Source organism: Myotis myotis, unplaced genomic scaffold (genome assembly GCF_014108235.1).
Source record: "Myotis myotis isolate mMyoMyo1 unplaced genomic scaffold, mMyoMyo1.p scaffold_m19_p_6, whole genome shotgun sequence".
Lineage (NCBI taxonomy): Eukaryota > Metazoa > Chordata > Mammalia > Chiroptera > Vespertilionidae > Myotis > Myotis myotis.
This window is the reverse complement of record NW_023416368.1, coordinates 39655547-39675834: the sequence shown is the minus strand read 5'-3', so window position 1 is coordinate 39675834 and position 20288 is coordinate 39655547. Positions and strand designations below refer to the sequence as shown.

Sequence of the window (20288 nt, the reverse complement as noted above, 5' to 3'; positions counted from 1 at the left end):
CATAAATCATCGACCTGTGGACTGAAGGATCCTGAGTTCCATTCTGGTCAAGGGCACATACCCTGGTTGCGGGCTCAATACCCAGTAGGGGGTGTGCAGGAGGCAACCGATCAATAATTCTCTTTCACCACTGATGTTTCTATCTCTCTCTCCCTCGCCCTTCCTCTCTGAAATCAATAAAAATATATTTTTTTAAAAACCACAATACTCATGCATTATTAACTAAACTCCACATTTATTTTCTTAGTGTTTAGCTAAGGTCCTTTTTCGGTTCTAAGATCTCATCCAGAAAGTCCTAACATTATATTTAGTTGTCATGTTTCCTTGGGATCCTCTTGGCTCTGAGTTTATCAAACTTCCCTTGTTTTTGATGACCTGGACAGCTGAAGGAGTACTGGTCAGGTATTTTACAGACTGTCCTTCAGTTTGGGTTTGCCTAATTTTTTCTCATAGCTAGACACAAATTATGAGTGCTTGGGAAGAAGACCAAAGCAGTGAAGTTCCATTCTCCTTACAATACAAAAAGCACATACTATCAACATGACTAATCACTGAAGATGTGAACCTTGATCACCTGGTTGAGGTAGTATTTGCCAGACTTCTCCACTAGAAAGCAGCTCTTCCCCACCACGGCTTCCATACTGAACTCTTTGGTTGGAAGGAAGTCATAATCATATGCAGCCCATATTTAAGGAGTGGGGTAGTTATGCCCTCCAAAACTTTTTCACCTATCTTTTTAATCTAGTCCTCTCAAAAAGCCTAAACAGATAAAAAACTGAGACTTAAGAGAACTTGTTTAAGGTTACAGAGCAAAAATTTAGTACTAGGGTTAGGAATCAAACCAAAGCCACCTGAACCCTAGCTTAGTGCTTTTCATTGCAACACACTCAGTCTCAAAGGCACAGATCACATACAAGTATGTAAATGTCAACCTCCACTTTATTCAACTACTAGTATTTTTCCATGCACTTCTATTTTATTGGTCAGGTTCCTGTTTCTTTGCCAATGATAAACTTTTCTTATTAACTCAACCAACTACCACTTCAAAACCATGCTATTTTTCTCAGTTTTCTTTGTTCAAGAGAAACAAAATTACTTTTAAACTGGGTCTCAGAAACATCCATCTTTCCATTTTTCTGAAGCTGCCCTATGGAAACTGCCTGAAACACCTTCTCCAGTAACTTGGTGTAATTAATGAAAAAAGCACTGGAAATTAGTTTTATTAAACACACACACACACACACACACACACACACACACACACACACACGATCCTATAATACAATGGATTCAGAGCTCAGGCTCTAGAGTCAGAAAGTCCTGAGATCAAATTTTAGTTCTATCACCAGCAGTTTGACCTTGGAAAAGTCATTTCACCTTCTTAAGCATCATTTCCGTATATGTAACCCTAGAAACCAATCTTAAAGTTTTCAGGATATAAAAGAAGTGTCTATGCAGTTTTCCATGTAATGTCTGCAAAATGGAAGCTCTCTGATTTATAGACTAGCCTACAAACAAAAGCTTCAAGATAAACTTGTATCTTTGATAACAGAATGATAGGGGATCTGGTTAAATAAAGAAAATCAATTACTTTAAATTGTGCACTGCTTTGAATAAATTACAGATTTTCCTGAACATAGGATGTATTTTGTAAAATTCCTCTCTGAGACAGGTATCAGAAGAAAATCTCCTCAAAAAGTCAAGGATACACTAAGTTCATTACATTTTTTTACTCACCAATACAGTTAATAAAGGACTTGCTGAAAATCCCTGTCAGAGACCTAACCACCCTTCTTCCAGAATCAGTAACAGTTGTTCATAAAGTAAAGCAGCCCCAACTATACCAGGATAATTAATCTATTATAGCACTCCAGACAAAAGCAAGAGAGAAGCAGAGAGGAAATTTCAACTAGAAAATATTTTGATATAATTGACCCAGATGACAAACTAAACTGAAGCATATGTCAAGTACTAGTCTGCACAAAAACATATATAGATGCCAAAGGATGTTAAGGGCCCAGACAATTGGCCAAGGTGAAGTCTTAACTCTGAGTAGAGTGTATATCTCTTAATCACTGTGAAGAAAAGAAGCACAGAGGAAGAGAGGGTACTTTCATTTCAGAGAAAGAACTGTTTAAAGTCTTTCAATTCTTTAACTTGGGAATTGAAGATAATTATTACTGCGAAAAGTATTAGGGAGCTTCTCCTTTCAATGTATTAAAACACTTGTGTTTCCCAACAAGCTAGAAAATCCCTATATCTAACTACTTTTTTCTGATCACTTTAAAAACGTATAAGACCTGCTTTAAGCTCACACTTAAATTATAACACTGAAAACCCTTAGAAAACAAACATGTATGTTGGAGCCAAAAGGCAACTTTTTCCTCATACAAAGATAAAACTAGAAATAATACAATGTGAATTCCCAAATGTTTTTACTTCATCTCATACATAAGCTATATGACAAAGCTACTTTAACTCTTCTCACAAAATCAGACCAAGATGAAAGGACCAATGAAAATGCTAAGAAAAGCAAATTAGTTTTTCATGTTCCCAGCTTTTACTTTTGAAAAATTTAAGCATATAAGAAAGCTGAAAAAAAATGGTAAGATGAACACCCATCTTCATTAAATATATCCTCCAACCAAATTTAAAAATAATACTGTGAAACTACACTAAACTCAACACTGAATAAAAATCCACATTAAAAAAAAATTGTAAGTAGAATATGATAATCTATAAGCAAGTATGAACTAAGAAAATTTCTTTTCTTTTTTTTAAAAAATATATTTTATTGACTTTTTACAGAGAGGAAGGGAGAGGGATAGAGAGCTAGAAACATCGATGAGAGAGAAACATCAATCAGCTGCCTCCTGCACACTCCCTACTTGGGGATGTGCCCGCAACCAAGGTACATGCCCTTGTCTGGAATCAAACCTGGGACCCTTCAGTCCGCAGGCCAATGCTCTATCCACTGAGCCAAACCAGTCAGGGCAGAAAATTTCTTAACATCACTTACTTTTTGTGTGTGTGACCTAAAAAACTAAAAAATTAAAAAGCTGCACAATTTTGGCTGGATAGCTCAGTTGGTTAGAGCAGCGGTCACCAACCAGTAGTCTACGGACTACTGGTGGTCCGTGAGGTCCGAAAGGTTGGCGACTGCTGGGTTAGAGCATTGTCCCAATATGCCAAGGTTGTGGGTTTAATCCCTGGTCAGGGCACATACAAAAATCAATCAACGAATGCATAAAATAATGGAACAACAAAACTAGTATTTCTCACTCTCTGTCTCTCTCTCAAATAAATCCTATATAATAAAAGCCTAATATGCTAAGTGTCTGGTCAACTGTTATGCCATTCAACCAATCAAAGCATAATATGTTAATGATATGCTAAGGCCGCTCAACCGCTCACTATGATGTGCACTGACCACTGGGGGCAAACGCTCCGATCGGTAGGTTAGCTTGCTGCTGAGGTTTGGCCGACTGGGACTAAGCAAGACAGGCCAGACAAGCCCTGGAGCCCTCTGCAGTCCCTCCCTGGCTGACCAACCTCCCATGTCTCTCCCTAACCCCAATCATGCACTAGTGGGGTCCTTGGCCTGGCCTGCACCCTCTCGCAATCCAGATCCCCTCAGGGGATGTGGGAGAGCAGTTTCGGCCCAGTCCCGCAGGCCAGGCCAAGTGACCCCACTGGTGCACAAATTTGTGCACTGGGCCTCTCGTAAATAAATAAATGAACTATTCTTGGGGGGGAAAGGGGTGTGGGAGATGCGGAAAGAGACTGGACAAAAATCGTGCACCTATGGAAGAGGACAGTGGGTGGGGAGTGAGGGCGGAGGGTGGGGCGGGAACTGGGAGGAGGGGAGTTATGGGGGGAAAAAAGAGGAACAAATGTAATAATCTGAACAATAAAGATTTAATTAAAAAAAAAATAAATAAATGAATAAATAAATAAATAAATAAATGAAATTAAACGAACAAAAAAGCTGAACACATGGTTATTTTAAATGAACAGTATCTAAGATAAACCTCTCAAAGAACACTTTGAGTAATTTTCTCACATTGGAAAAAGACAAAAGTGAAACTATCTCAAGTTATGAAAAATTTCATATTCAAAAACAGTAGTAAATATATTTTTGAGTAATCATAGAATAGGCCAGAAAGCAGTCCTGGTAGCATCTGGAATGTTATGTTAGGTCATGAAAAAGTGAGATTCAAGTGGAAATAACTATGAGCTAAGTCCTTATAAAATAAGGTTATTTTGAATAGACAAGAAAAATTCAAAGTTTATCATATGTAATTGTGCAATTACATGACAACGTAGGCATAGAAAAATGGAGGCAACAGGAAAGAGTAGAAAATGCCAGTAAAATGGCCATGTCCACTACCACAAGGTAGGAGGACAGGAACCATAGAAAAAGCAACTGGAATTTTCAAAATAATTCATTACTCCAACATTGAAAACTGTGGTTGTGATTCAGCATAACATGGTATCCTCTCCAAATCTTCATGATCCAGTATCTTCCACACAAACAAAGGGAAATGTGCAAACAGTAGGGATTATGAAGATACTGATGCTTTAAACGTAAATAGGTTAAACTTAACTAAATATCACTCCACAAAAAATTTTAAGAAAAGTAAAATAAGCCCTAACTGGTTTGGCTCAGTGGATAGAGCATCGGCCTGCGGACTGAAGGGTCCCGGGTTCGATTCTGGTCAAGGGCATGTACCTTGGTTGCGGGCACATCCCCAGTGGGGGGGTGTGCAGGAGGCTGATCAATGATCAGCTGATCAATGTTTCTCTCTCATCGATGTTTCTAACTCTCTATCCCTCTCCCTTCCTCTCTGTAAAAAATCAATAAAATATATTAAAAAAATTTTTATTCATCATAGATGTTTCTATCTCTCTCTCCCTCTCCCTTCAACTCTAAAATCAATAAGAAATAAATTTTTTAAAAAAACCATTATCATGTACCTCTTCTGAAATGAATTTGCTATCTACAATATTTAAATACATATTTTTGTGGTAAAGTCCACAGAAATGATTTTGAGGTTTTATGTATGTATATTTAGTAACTGGATATGTGATCACATTTAATAGACATTAATATCTGGTCATAAAGTAAATGTAAAACTACATATCAAATAGGATTATCTATCCCAAGTAATAGGACAAGGCAGTGAACAAATGTGTGTGTGTGAGTGTGTGTACTTCAGAGTAGAATGTACATACATTCTGACTGGAAGTGTTATTTTAAGGAACCTAGTTTTACCATATAAAGTATCTGGTTTCTTTGAAAATTCTATGTATGTAAATATCAAATTTACAATCATCCTATATATCCTATCTAATAAAAGAGAAACATGGTAATTAGCCGTACCTCCGCTACCCTTCCCATTGGCTAATCAGGGCGATATGTAAATTAACTGCCAGCCAAGATGGCGGCCGGCAGCCAGGCAGCTGGAAGCGAACATGAGGCTTGCTTGCTTCAGTGACGGAGGAAGCTAACGTTCCCCGCCTGCCGCTGCTGGCCTCTGAGCTTGCAGTCTGAAACATTGTTACGAATACAGAAGCTAAACAAAACCCCAGAAACCTGCTTTCAGCCAGCCGGGATCTCAGAGCTGGAGTTGAAACAGTGTTTTGATTATAGAACCCAAACAAACCAGATACCTGCTTTCAGCAGCAAGGCCTAAGAGCTGGAGCCAAGCCTCAGAGCTAAAGCTGGCCCAGAATAAACAAAAGAAAAGAAAAAAAGGAGCGGTTGGGAGCTTCAGTCACCCGCCAGCCTGAAAATAGCCCTCAGCCCCTCACCCAGACTGGCCAGGAACCACAGTGGGGACCCCCACCCTGAAGGGTGTGTGACCAGCTGCAAACAGCCATCATCCCCTCACCCAGGCTGGCCAGGCACCCCAGTGGGGACCCCCACCCTGATCCAGGACACCCTTCAGGGCAAACCAGCCGGCCCCCACCCGTGCACCAGGCCTCTGTCCTATATAGTAAAAGGGTAATATGCCTCCCAGCACTGGGATCAGTGGAGCCGCGAGGCCTCCCAGCACCGGGATCAGCGGAGTCGCGAGGCCTCCCAGCACCAGGATCAGCGTGACAGGGGGCAGCGCCCAAACCCCCTGATCGCCCTGCGGCTCTGTGTGTGACAGGGGGCGGGGCCACAACCTCCCTATCCGCCCTACTCTGTTCGTGACAGGGGAAGGCACCCCAACCCCCTGATAAGCCCTGCTCTGTGCCTGATAGGGGGGAGCTCCCCAACCCCCTGATCGCCCTGCGGCTCTGTGTGTGACAGGGTGCGGCGCCCCAACCCCCTGATCGGCCCTGCTCTGTGTGTGACAGGGTGCGGCACCCCAACCCCTCCCCCACGGGCCCTGCTCTGTGTGTGACAGGGTAGAGCCATAACCTCCCCATCAGCCCTGCCCTGAGTGTGACAGTGGTGGCGCCCCAACCCCCTGATTGGCCCTGCTCTGTGGGTGATAGAGGGTGGCGCCCGAACCGTCCCCCACGGGCCCTACTCTGTGTGTGATGGGATAGAACCATAACCTCCCCATCATCCCTGCCCTGAGTGTGACAGGGTGCGGCGCCCCAACCCCCTGATCCGCCCTGCTCTGTGTGTGACAGGGGGCGGTGCCCCAACTCCCCTATCGGCCCTACTCTGTGAGTGACAGGCGGGGAGTTCCCCAACCCCCAGGTGGGCCCTGCTCTGTGCGTGACAGAGGGGAGCTCCCCAACCCCCTGGTGGGCCCTGCTCTGTGAGTGACAGGGGGGAGCTCCCCAACCCCTTGATGGGCCCTGCTCTGTGCGTGACAGGGTACGGAGCCCCAACCCTCCTGATGGTCCCTGCTCTGTGAGTGACAGGGGGCAGCACCCCAACCCAATTGGCCCTGCTCTGTGCGTGACGGGGGGTGGCGCCGCAACTTCCCCATTGACCCTGCCTTGAGTGTGACAGGGGGCGGTGCCCCAACCCCCCAATTGGCCCTACCCTGAGCATGACTGAGGGTGGCATCGCAACCTCCCGATCCACCCTGCTCTGTGCATGACAGGGGCAGCGCCCCAACTCCCCAATCAGCCCTGCTCTGAGCCCAACCAGGGGCTGTACCTAGGGATTGGGCCTGCCCTCTGCCATCCGGGAGCAGGCCTAAGCCAGCAGGTCGTATCTCCCGAGGGGTCCCAGACTGCGAGAGGGCACAGGCCAGGCTGAGGGGCCCCGCCCTCCCCCCCGAGTGCACAAATTTTTGTGCACCGGGCCTCTAGTCCTATACAATAAAAGCCTAATATGCAAATTGTCCCCTCGACCAGGAGTTCGACTGCTCACCATGACATGCAATGACCACCAGGGGGTGGCACAGAACACGGCAGGTGTCGGCAACAGGGCACTGGCAGCAGGCCCTGATGGCCCCGATGAGAGCGGGACTGTGGTGGGATGGTGGACCAGGTGAGTGGGAGGTGCCAGGCCAAGACAGGTGTGAGCAGGGGTCCGACAGCCCCACCAATCGCCCTGCAGACAGCGACCAGCGGTGGGGGGCAGTTCCCAGGCGCTAAGGGAGCCAGGCAGGGGCCCAATGACTCAGGCAGACAGGGGGCGCACTGGGGCCCGGGGGTCCAGGTGTTGCCCAGGGCCGGGAGGTCAGCTGGGACATGTCCTTCTATACCAGATTGCTCGTGCTTCAATCACCAGCCAGGCCTAGGGACCACACCCGTACACGAATTTCATTCACCGGGCCCCTATTATTTATTTATAATTAAGTCTTAGATGAGCAAAAGTGATCAGTATAATTTAAAAATGTAAAAACTAAAGACGACTGGTTTCTATTACACATGAGTGTAAGAAATAGTGAGAATCAAGAAACTAAATAAAGCAGTCTTCTACTGTCCACCTGATTTGCTGATGAAACTAATTTACTTATCTCTCATCTCCCTATACTACACTGCTATCAAACTCAAATCAGCTACTCCTTAAGTTGCCTTCTCATGTTCTCTGAAGGGCAGGAATGAGAGGATGGGTTCTAAGGGGACTAGAATAGAAATTAGCAATTTAAAAACTTAATGTCATACCTTTATTGCTAGAAAATTCAGTCCACTTTCATTGGCCAAAGCCTTTGCAATCATCGTTTTAGAGCAACCAGGTGGCCCGTACAGAAGAACTCCTTTAGGTGGCTTAATACCCATTCGGGTGAAAGACTCCGGATGTTTCAAGGGCCATTCCACAGCCTGTTTCAATTTCAGTTTGATATTTTCCAGTCCTCCTATATCTGACCAGGATACCTGCAAAACAGAACATGTTCTAAACATAAGTTTTCCAGAACAGAGAACTTAAAAAAAAGATCAACAAAAGAAGTACAAGAGAAGGAACAGACCATTTAAAAATCAGGAGGATCCTAAAAGAAATACCAACAATATCAAGATTAATTAAAAGTACATAAAATGTAATCTGCATATTGTAGAAATACTACAGAAAAACAAAATGTTTCTGCTTGCGAATCTTATATAAATAACTGCTTAAATGATTGAACACACTGCTAAGTCTATCTTCTATTCTAGATGGCTTTTAAAATTAGGTTTCATCTGTTTGCAAATGGTTTGTATTAGTGACCCAAAGTCTTATCTATACACCTAATTTATTTTCTTTTTCAGCAAATACTTGAAAATATATTTCTGTAGGTACTTATGGAATATATAATCTTTTCTGTCTGGCATACTGATGAAATATCCTCAAATTTTTGTTCCTTTTCCTAAAATATGAAATGCCCCCCCCCCCAACAAGCGAGCTCCTTACATATTATTTACTTAATATGCATTATGAACTAATTAGGAAATAGAAAAATAAAACATGAATAACTTTAAAGAACTTAACAACTACCAGTAACATGCCCAGAAATAGCCATAGTACAATGGAAAGGATCCTAAGCACAGTAGCAAAGAAACAGAAAAGGCCTTTGAGAGTTCCCAGGAAGGAAAGATTCCTTCCAGTTAGCAGGCAAATCTGAAATTCAACTCTTGAAGCCTAGATGAGATCTAGAAATGTGAAAATATGATGAAAGACTCAGAAGAAAGTATGACAAGGATAAGAGAAAAAAAATTTGAGGGTGGGAAGTAAAATTAGAAAAGTTAAATTGAGGCCATATAGTAATAGAGGAGCCTGAAGACTAAATGAAGGAGTTTAAGAATCTCTTTATTCACATAAGAAGTCTTTGAAGGTTTTAATCTAGAAAGTGATGTGGTCTGATCTGTGCATCAGGAAGATTCTCTGACAAAAGTCATTTGAGGATAGAGTGTGCAGGGAGACTAATTACAGACCAACCACAAACATCCTTAAAAACAAAAAAAAAGCGGCTTAAACTAAGGTGACCACCTGTAGATAACGAAGATACACCAGAAAGACAATGCAGGTCTACAGTGGAGGGTTCTGAGGGTGGAATAAGAAAGAGGGAGAACTGAAAAGAAAAGATGTCAAGATAGGTTGATAGAATATGGACCACAGAAAAATGATCTTCAGGAGGAAAAATAAACAAGATAGATTTTTTTTCACAGTTACATGATATTCAAAAGATGAAAACTGAGTATTTTAAATGTAAGCATCACAAATGGAGCACTGTAAAGAGGATAGGCCTGGAATGTCAGATTTCAGAAATCTCTACATACAAAAAAAGAATCCATGAGATCCATTAAAATTGCCAACCATGAGAAGAGAGATGTGGGTATTGGGCACCACCTGCATTTAAGAGGCAAGAGGAAATGAAGAAGAAGAAAAGTCAGAAAGCAATCTACAAATCTAAGAAAACAGAAGGTTGTTTTTTTGTGTGTTTTTTTTGTTGTTAATATCACAAAAAGATTACTTTTCCCAAATGAATTTGCATGTTATGGTTTTTTGTCCACAGAACCAGGAGAACGCTGTATTACCAACCATAATCCTGAGATTATATGATGTTTTTTCTAAATTGCTTTCCTGGCATTTATTTCATAAAGTAAGAATTACTGGATTAAAGGACATGGGCATTTTTAAGGTCTCTTCATACACAATGCCAATTTATTATCCCGAACACTTCATCCATTTCAACAATAATTAATTAGATTTGGAGAGGTAGTGAAAAAGCATACGGAATCAAGGGTAACAACCAAGACTCAGACTTTGGGCAAGTGTATAATAGAGTTACATTAAAAGACAAAAACAAAAAAATGTTTGGAAATTAAGGAATTTGTTTTCAATTATTGCACTGCAGTTGGAATTTACGAGTAAAATAAATTAAATAAACTTTAAGAAAAATATCTTCTATGTGCTGGGCTTGTCTTAGGAACAGTAAAGGCACAAGGATAATAGTCTCAAAATTTTGTAATCAAGAGAGGAATAAGAAAAGTAGCCTAAAAGACACAGACTTTGTCTAAAAACATAAAATATCTTTCCACAAATACAAAAACTTCTAAAAAATATTTAAAATGGTTTTACAGTTCCTAAATATGTGAGATGGTGAGGATAGCGATTTGGAAATTGTTGCACATATGTAAGACATGGCCAACGTGTCAGAATGTGAAAATAATAGTAGCAATTCCCATCTCATATGATTATAAAGATAATTGATATATAATAAATACATAAATTATAAAGGACAATAGAAGAATTATATGTTTTCCTACCACCTAAAAGTAACCATTGTTAATACTTACAACCTTTCAAATACATGTGCGCGAACGCATGGGTGTATGTGTTTTCAATGACATCATAATGTATTCACAATTTTATATTCATACATTTTTCATATTCATACAATTCCCAGGATTATTGTGAGAATTAAACAGTACACTATCTATTAAATTAGCTGCACTTTTAGCCAGGCACACAGTACCTATTTAACACATGCTAGGTATTATTTAAAGGTCTGAAACATGATTATAATAATTATATTCTGAAGGACTAGTGACAAAAGATAAGGATTAAGCCATCTCATTTGTAGTCCCATGAGCAATATTTAATTACCAAATTTTTCTATTCTTTTTCCCTTTGTCTGATTATTACATTTCTTTAACTAAAAGCAAACAAGTTTTAAATTTTAATTCAGCACCTGGGTGCTAAATAAATGAAGTTTTTCTATAGCTAAGATATCAACTCAAAAATAAATATAAATCAGCTTAAAAAGCTTACAATTGCACGAAGAGTCTTAAACACAGAAAGTCATGGGAAAAGTTAGTCTGTAAGAGAATAAACTCCAGCATGAAATCATAAAATCCTAGAACTAGAACAGGAATTCAAAACTAGTTGGTTCACTATCCCATCTTCAGTCAGTATTTCATCTTTCAACTTCTCTCATCTTTCAACAAATACTATTTTATGCTCTTTTTAAAAAATTCTACAACTCTCTCTTTTTACTAAGTTACTATATCATAACTGCCAGAAAATTATTTCTACAACCTAACCTAAATCACTCCTGATAATAGTTGGGTTTTTTCTTTCTATTTTGTCCTAATGAAACAGTGAACAGCTGCTCACACATGGCTTTATAACTCTTTGAATTAGTAATAAAGTTAGAAGTGAAGGAACAGCTGTCAAACAAGCAGAGACAGAGCAGTGAGATAAATTTCCCAAGGAAAACGACCCCCACCCCCAACATCTTATAGTACTTTCTGGACAAGAATCCAACAATACACAAAAAAAAACCTCAACTCAAACTACACACCCATAGCAGCCAAAAGACCTGATGATCAGGTTAAAAAAGAAAGGAAAAAAAAAAACTTTTATGGACAAGTTCCAAGAGGACAAAATAAAAATTAATGAACTGGATTGCAGACATTGGGAGAATTACTATGATGGAGGAATTCAGTAGTTCCAGAGGGGCTGACAGTGTCTTTATATATCTGTGAGTCCTCTTATTTGCTAGGTGCCAAGTTTTACACTGCCAGGAACAAAAATTCTTTTTAAAGTGTTATTTTTATCGAAAATATTGCAACTTTTCATTTTGTTCATTCATGCTAACAAGTTCTAACATAAGGACAAGAAGCCAGGCAGAAGCAAGTATGTTAGCACCTGTTCCAAATTCTCTGCTGGGCCATAAAATAGCTTTTTAACAATTCAAATGTTTAAAGTACATTGATTTTGTTTTGAAATCGTAAACATACCGAATTTCTAAAGATACTACATAATGCAGAAAGAAGTAAGTTGAGAAAATCTAACCTCCAAGATCCAAAAGGAAAAACGAGCAAAAGATTTCCATAAAGCAAAATTAGGGAGCAGCAATGTTCAAATGTGTTCTTAGATCTAACTGAAAATAAGTGAAAGCCTTTAGCTTTATATAGTAAAAAGACAAGTATTTTCCCTTATGCTTTAAAAATGTATTCTTTGGAGAATTCTTAAAAAATCAAGTCAAAGCTCCAGTTCTACTATAGGGTCCCAAACCATCTACACTGCCAATCCACAATTGATTAAAAATAAAAACTTTATTCAAAATTCAAACCCCAACTACATGAGGAGTCTGAAAAGTCAAGGGTGGGACATGAGGCAAGTAAAAACATGGAGCAGTACCCTGCACAGAGGGTGGGAGGGGCTGAGTGTGTTATTTTGTCCTTGTCTTTTCCCTCTGGACTCAGCTTTGCCCCTTTGCCTGTTTCCCTTCCATTTTGCATAACAATGTCACAGGTAAGAGCACAAGGAGCTAAAAAAGTGGATGAGAAACAATGTAAGAAACTGTACACTAAAACTTCCCCACTAATTGCAAATTGCCACTGATCTGGGTGACCTTATTCTTTAATAAATCATATTAAGCACCTCAATAAAACATTAAAAAAACTATGAGAGCCAGATGTTCCTATTAATTCCTAATTTATAAGGGAAAACATTAAGATAAAAAAGATGAATTACTCAAGTAAAAAAAGGCACATACCTCAAGGAACAGGGAAAACATGACCAACTTAAAGACAAATATTTCATAATCAGTTTAATGATTATATTATAATCTGAACTTAATTTCTAAAATATCACTATATATTACCATCAAACTTACTATGAGCTGTTCTCAGAAAGCTGGCTATGTATGAAGTCAAACCTTATCTACACATATATTATTATCTAAATAAGCTTCCCTTAGATCACAAACTTAAAATGGTTAATTCAGCCTTAAAATGGTTAAACATTTCCAAAATGAGCTTTTAAAAAACTACTTTTGCCAGATGAACAAGTACAGGAAAAAAAAAAAAAATCTGATAAAAAAATGGAAACTTTAAACAAGAACAAAAAAGAAAAAAAGAAAAACAGCAGTAATAATTGAAAAAAAAAATTAAAACTCACATCATGAAAATGATAAAGCTTCACCTAAAAATTCTTTGTATCTCATTAAAATATATTTTTTCTAATTTATGAAATGCAGCTGTGATCAGCAGAAAATGCATTGATTATTTAAGAAACTGCTTAGTAACCTCTACCATTCTTACTAAGGCACAGCAGAACTGGGAAAAGATAAAGGAATGTGGATAAAGGAAATGAAGAATACAAGAACAGAGGAAAAAAACAGGGATTTCTACTGATTGGCCCCCACTCCCAGGTGCTAAAGAAGCAACACATTCCTCAAGTGAATTTTAAATCACCCATAGGTAATACATGACCAAATGCCCCCAAACTGAAATAAATCATATAAAAGGCCCAGAAAAATCGTTTTAAATAGTAAAAAATTTTAAATAAATTTTGTTCTGATTATTTCTTTTTGGAAATTTGTGGTATGTGTGAATGATAATCAAATGAAAAGGCTCTTTGTTATAAAAGTATGTACCACCAGGACCTTCCCAACATAGTGCCTCATACATTACAGATGCTCAAGGTTTGGTAAAGGGATAAATTAATGGCCAAACATATACTTCTCTGTATCACCTTCAAAAGAAAGCAGCAGAAGGGTAGAAATGACAGGGGAACAGCCTGGTAGGCCATGAGATGAGAAAACTAGGAGAGTTAGCAACATAGCAGCAGGCTCAGAGCTAGTGTAAAGTGTCACCAACATGTGAAAGCATACAGACATACACATGCCTTGCATGACATTTTCTAGCCCAGATATGTCCAAATAATTGGGGTGTAAATTCAAACGCTTTCCTCTATTTCCTCTGATGGTTGGTTGACAATAAATATTTGCATATACAGAAAGAAAAACCCTCTCCAGCCAAAACTGGCCCTAGAGATGCTCCAAGTTTTTGTTAAATAGGAGGCAAAGAGAAGAGGCCCCTCTCTCTGTCAAAAAGCTGCGCAATTCATATAAGTAAATTCTTAAGTAGTTCTCACTCTGTATCTTGAGATACAGACCAGAAAGGAAGTTCCCACATGGGGTGAATAACTAACACTGGCCAGAGAGCCAACATGCTGGGGAAAGAGGATTGTCACTGATGTTTTGGCTTGAAAGCAGAGGTATAAGAACGCCCTGACAAAGAATAAAGGAGATGTCAGAAAACAGTCCTTACAGCAGTCTTAATAATGGTGAATATTTAGAAAAAGAACAAAAGATTTTTCCTTATACCATAATTAAACTTGTCCCTGGATGCTAAAGGTGCTACATGTAATAGCTAGGATTTTCAGCTTGAGAATCAGGCCCGAAAGGTGATGCTAAAAGAAAATTGTGGAGGAAGAAGTTGCCTAGAGAAATTAGACATTTATCATAAGCATATTCAACGAGAAAGGTCAAGAAAGTCTCAAGAACTGCACAAGCCTAGGTGGTAGATAGTTGAGCAAAAATTATCTATTCTGGGGTAAAAGTTGTGTAACTTTTATCTTTTTTCAAAAAAATATTTTTTTATTGATTTCAGAAGAGAGGGGGAAGATAGAAACACCAATGATGAGAATCATTGATTGGTTGCCTCCTGCACGTCCCCTACTGGGGATTGAGCCCACAACCCAGGCATATGCCCTTGATCAGCATCGAACCTGGGACCCTTGTAGTCCAGAGGCCCACACTCTATCCACTGAGCCAAATCAGCCAGGGCTAACTTTTTATCTTTTATATAACTTCTGATAAGTATGGGGCTTCAGGTATTACAGGTATCAACAAGAGATCCGACTCCTACAGCTGTAGTTGATACAGGTTTTAATATCAAATATCCATTCATCTACTCATTTATTCACTTATTCACTCAGATATATACAGAGTGAGGGATGAAGAATGCACAAGACTGACATGGTCTCTACATCGTGGAGCTTACAGTCTGGAAGGAGAGGCAGACATTAAACAAATATATTCATAATTACTTAATTTTAAAACTAGAAAAAAATACAGGACACTACAAGAGCATACAACATGCTTGAAGAATACAGCTTTCTAGACAATCTGACATTTGCAGGGACAATAAACACTGAGTGGGAGTAAGGCCAACTGAAGAGAATGAATGAGGTTGAACCATTTGGAGCCCCTAATACTTACCTTTAGTTCATCTTGGGGAAGAGATGCATATGAAAATGATAACAATCATACTTGGGGACCTGACCACGTTTTATTCCAGATTCTCATCTAGTAAAAGGGACCTGTTTTAGCTTCCCTGATCCATCACTTGATGGGTTACTGTTCTACATCCTGACTGCCTTTCCCTACTATCTCTAGATAAATTTAAAGTTGTGGACATTAGAGATATTGACACCAGTGAAAAGAGGAATGTTGTAGATTAAAGATGATTAAGAGCCACTGAGAACAAATTTTGCATGTAGGCCACACATCAGCCTAAATTCTAGTTAAGTACTCATGAGGGGCTGGAAATTTTTTAAATTAGATAATTAAAGGTTCAAATTTAATATTATACCCTTGTTAAGCTCTGATGGGAATGGATTCCACCTCTGTGGTCTTCTTCCCCAAACCCCATAATTCCAGACTAACCATATTAAAAACAGCCAAAATCAAATTAAGGGACATTCTACAAAAGACCTGACCAGCAAACCTCAAAATTGTCAAGGCCATTAAAAAACTAATAAGAGTAAGAAACAGTCACAGCCCAGAGAATTCTAAGGAGACAGATAGCTAAATGTAATGTGATGGCCTAGATGGGATCTTTAATTAGACAAAGGCTATTAGGGAAAAACTAATAAAATCCAAATAGTATGGAGTTTAGGAAGGTGATAGTGTTCAAGAAAGGTTTGATTCAGAATGCCTGGGTTGCTCAAACCCTGCCCATTCCAAAAAAAGGCCAGTCTTTAGGAGTGGCCCTTGTCAGGCATCTTGGAGATAATCTCTGGGCCTTTTAAATATTACACCTGATTAAGAGTATTTTTGTATGCCTGAGGCCTTGGGCTATGCTGTACCAGTTTGACCAGGTAAGTTTACCTGGGGCACTGGGCTAGGTATAGAAGGTCACCAGGGTGAGAAGCCCTGGATGCCTAGCAAAAGACAATTGTTGAGTGGGACCTCATCACCAAGGTGACCTTCCTCCCCTAGTATATGGCTGGTCATTCAGTTTGGACCCCCTAACCCTGACTCCCTAGAGATTAACAACTAGGCCTCAGCTGTATTTCAGCTCCAGGCCAAGAAAAGTAGCAAAACTAGACAAGCTACACCAAGGCTGACCTCAGGACCAGTGTGCTCTCCCTTCCTCCAGGCACATTACCATTACCTTCCTCACTCCCAAGCTCCAAGAGCCCTTTCTTTACTTCTATAACTTGCTTCCTAAGCCCATTTCTTCTACAAATTACTTCTTCTACCTTTGTGATTTTATAAATAAACTAGAAGCCCAGTGCACAAAAATTTGTGCACTCCGGAGGGTCCCTCAGCCTGGCCTGTGCCCTCTCGCAGTCTGGGACCCCTCGGGGATGTCCACCTGCTGGCTTAGGCCCGCTCCCTGGGGGGATTGGGCCTAAGCTGGCAGTCAGACATCCCCCTGGCAGCCCGGGAGCCCTCGGGGGAATGTCCACTTGCCAGCAGGGAGCAGGCCTAAGCTGCAGTTGGACATCCTTAGCACTGCTGAGGAGGCAGAAGAGGCTCCCACCACCACCGCTGTACTGGCAGCCGTCAGCCTGGCTTGTGGTTGAGGAGAGCTCCCCCTGTGGGAGCACACTGACCACCAGGGGGTAGCTCCTGCATTGAGTATCTGCCCCCTGGTGGTTAGTGTGTGTCACAGTGACCAGTCATTCCCAGTCATTCTGCTGTTAGGGTCAATTTGCATATTACCTTTTTATTATATAGGACTAGAGGTCCGATGCACGAAACTCATGCAAGGGGCTTAGCCCTCACAGCCCAGCTTCACCTGGAAGGTCATCCAGACAGTCGCTCTGCTGTTTGGTCTAATTAGCATATTACCTCTTTATTATATAGGAAGTTCTCTTACAGTTTGAATCTTGGCTCTGAATCCTTTCCTAGCCAGAACTTAAGAACCGAGCTTGCTGAACCCAGGTCCAGTCTGACTTGGTGCCACAGCCACCAACAGAATGGTTTAACAATACTAATGTAAGATGAAAGTGAAGGAGGCATGAGCCAGGTTAAGAATACCAACTTTAAAAAACTTAGACTTCATCTTAGAGATGATCAACAGGTAGTTATACTGATGGCTTTAATTTCTTTTGGAAATATCACTCTAAGAAGTATTGGGACATAAGGACTAACAGGTGAGATCAGATGAGTGTGCAATTAATTTCTCCATTCTTGTAGAAGGGGATATGAAGAAGTGTAGTGCCACAAAGAACCACATTAACCCTACCAATAATCTCCTTTACTCCAAAGGAAAACATGTTTTTAGCAAACACTCATCAAGTTTTGAGTTCTGATCAACTACACAAGTGCAGCATTATTAAAAATTTCCTTATAAATTTAAAAGACACCCATAAAAAACCACAAATTAAGAGTTTGCCGTTTATATTTAAAAGAACGTGTTTGATTTCACATAAGTTAACCAGGATCAGAGCTGAGAACAGAAAATGGTGATTCTTCCAACAACTTTTGTCTCTCTTCATTTCTGCTCCTATAAAAGAAGTCTGAGAAAAGTAAGGTATAAAAAGAAAAGTGGAACAAAAGAGTTAAACTTCTAAAATATGTAATAGGGCTAAAACTACAATCTTGATTTTGGCACAGAGTATTTCCTGGTTAAAAGTAATCTACTTTCCCAAATGTGCTTTCCTGTTCAATTGTTATTACTTGAAACTATAAAAATGTACAAGAGAAGTTGGCAGGGAAGACTGGGATCTTGGGAGTGATAGAAGACACTCTTCTGTCTAGACAACAAGAACCCAAATCAAAAGAAACCCATTTCAAAAGCCCTGCCAAGAACCAATGTGGAATTAATAGAATTTCCACAGGTTGTAATATCTATTCCAAAAAAAGCAATCTGTTGTTTAGGAAAGCATCACAGAAACCCCCAATCCTTTGAATCTGTAAAAAATAAAGAAAATATAGAATACAGTGTTTTTAAAATACAGAAACTCAAATTCTAATTATCCTGAGGGTACGTGAAGAGTAATTATGGTCAATCAAACTATTTTACTCAAATTTCTGCACCAGAAAAGTAATGCTAATGAGCTCATCCTATGAAATTCAACTGGCTTGTCACATTCTGATGATCTCTTCTCATCTGAAAAGGTGCCAAATGAAAATACAACAGTAAATTTTGAATATGTAATTAGTGAATCAGAAAGCCTTTTGATTATTCATATAATTAAAAAGTTTGCTACTTTCTAAAATGGGAGTAAATAAGGAGTGTTAGTTTAACTAATGACATGTGGTATACACTTAATGTGACTGCTGACTACTAGGAGGTTTAACTTGGACCCAAGTTTACAAAGGGGTTTGGGGCCATATAGTTAGTCCTGAGGTTCCGGTTGCAGTTCACTTTACAAAAGTAGGTTCACATGAAATTAAAGCTCCATCTTTTTCTTGACTTTTAGCTTATTCTGAACCAGTATCCAAATTCTGAAAACTGCAATCTAAAGACAGCATCACAAGTATAAGGATGGATTATTTCCAAATAAGAGATAAATCAAAACTACATAAAATGAAATAGGGAAAGCCTGGGGATTGGGAAGGGAGGTTAAGATACGTAAATGAATTAAGCTTAATGACAATTAATTGGTATATATTTGGTCAGATTGCTATTTATCAGTAATAATTGCTAGGGTGTAAATACAATAATAATGTAAAAATACCACATATTGAAAGCATAGTTTTTCTTTACCTTAATGAAAATTTCTAATAGATTAAGGAAATAACATGTTTCTGCAGAAAGTATAAAGGACTACTCTATATCCTTCCAGAGTAGAGAGCTTAGCACTATTACAGGCATCATAATTCCAAAATGTTATATTCATTGAATAAACAGTAAGGATTAAAATTCACTACAGAAATCAACTGCTTTATAAAATATAAAAAATTTAAAGAATGTGGGTGATAATCGAGTATACTGTATTTTGGTGTAAAAGATGACATACTTTTTCAGATATATCTGAAATGGACCATCTAATACATTTTTTCATGAAAAATTATATTCACTCATTCATTCAACAATATTGATTGGATATTGATTGGACATCTCTTATGTGCTAGTCATATGCTAGGTACTAAGGATAAAAATATAAAGAACCTCTGCTCTCATAAAACTTAAAGTCCATTTAAAAAATTATCAAGCTACACCCTTTTGCTAAAAATTAAACATTTTTATAGGAAGGAGAAGATATTATAGGTATTTTTCATTTTCTTTTTAAATTCTCTATGCATCTTAAAATTATCCAGTATTATTCCTAATAAATAATTTTGTTTTCTTTGTATTTTTTGTTTTGCTTTAGAGAGAGTGGAAGAGAGAGGGAAAGACAGAGAGAAACATTGATGTGAGAGAAACACATCAATTGGTTGCCTCCTGCACGGGCCCTGACCAGAGACCGGGAGGAGCCTGCAACCGAGGTACGAGGTACGTGCCCTTGACTGGAATCGAACCCAGGACCTTTTGGCTCACAGGACGACACTCTATCCACAGCCAAACCTGCTAAGGCATTCCTCATAATAATAAAGAGGATCTTTTCAGTCAAGAAAATAAACTGTAGTAGATAGTAAAAAGGAAAAGGACTAAAGTGACAATAAAATAAGATTTTAAGCTCTTTGTAATTTAAAAATTTTATCACATGATTATACATCAGAACAATCTTTTTGAAAAAAACAACTTAGCTTTAAAAAGCAGATATTTTAGTCTGGTAATTCAACTTCTAGGAATCATAAATGCAAAGATTTGGACACAAATCATGTTTATAACCATTTTAGAGAAAAATAAAAAAACCTAAATATTTGAGAATGGAAGGGTAAAACAAATTACGGTTTATCCAACTAAGTCTATTATTTGGTCATTAAAAAGATATTAGC

At 39.2% G+C, this 20288-nt stretch overlaps 1 protein-coding gene across 5 annotated transcripts in view; it reads right to left on the bottom strand.

Annotated features, from left to right (window-relative positions):
• Nucleotides 1–20288, bottom strand: part of SPATA5 (spermatogenesis associated 5) — a 252906-nt gene that overhangs the window by 183188 nt on the left and 49430 nt on the right. For all 5 annotated transcript variants that reach the window (XR_004968159.1, XR_004968160.1, XM_036312782.1 and 2 more), the window contains exon 11: nt 8065–8274. Coding sequence is in view for 3 of the 5 variants with exons in the window: in XM_036312782.1 (XP_036168675.1) it covers nt 8065–8274 (210 nt within the window). In the remaining 2 variants the exon portion in view is untranslated. The remainder of the gene's footprint in view (nt 1–8064; nt 8275–20288) is intronic.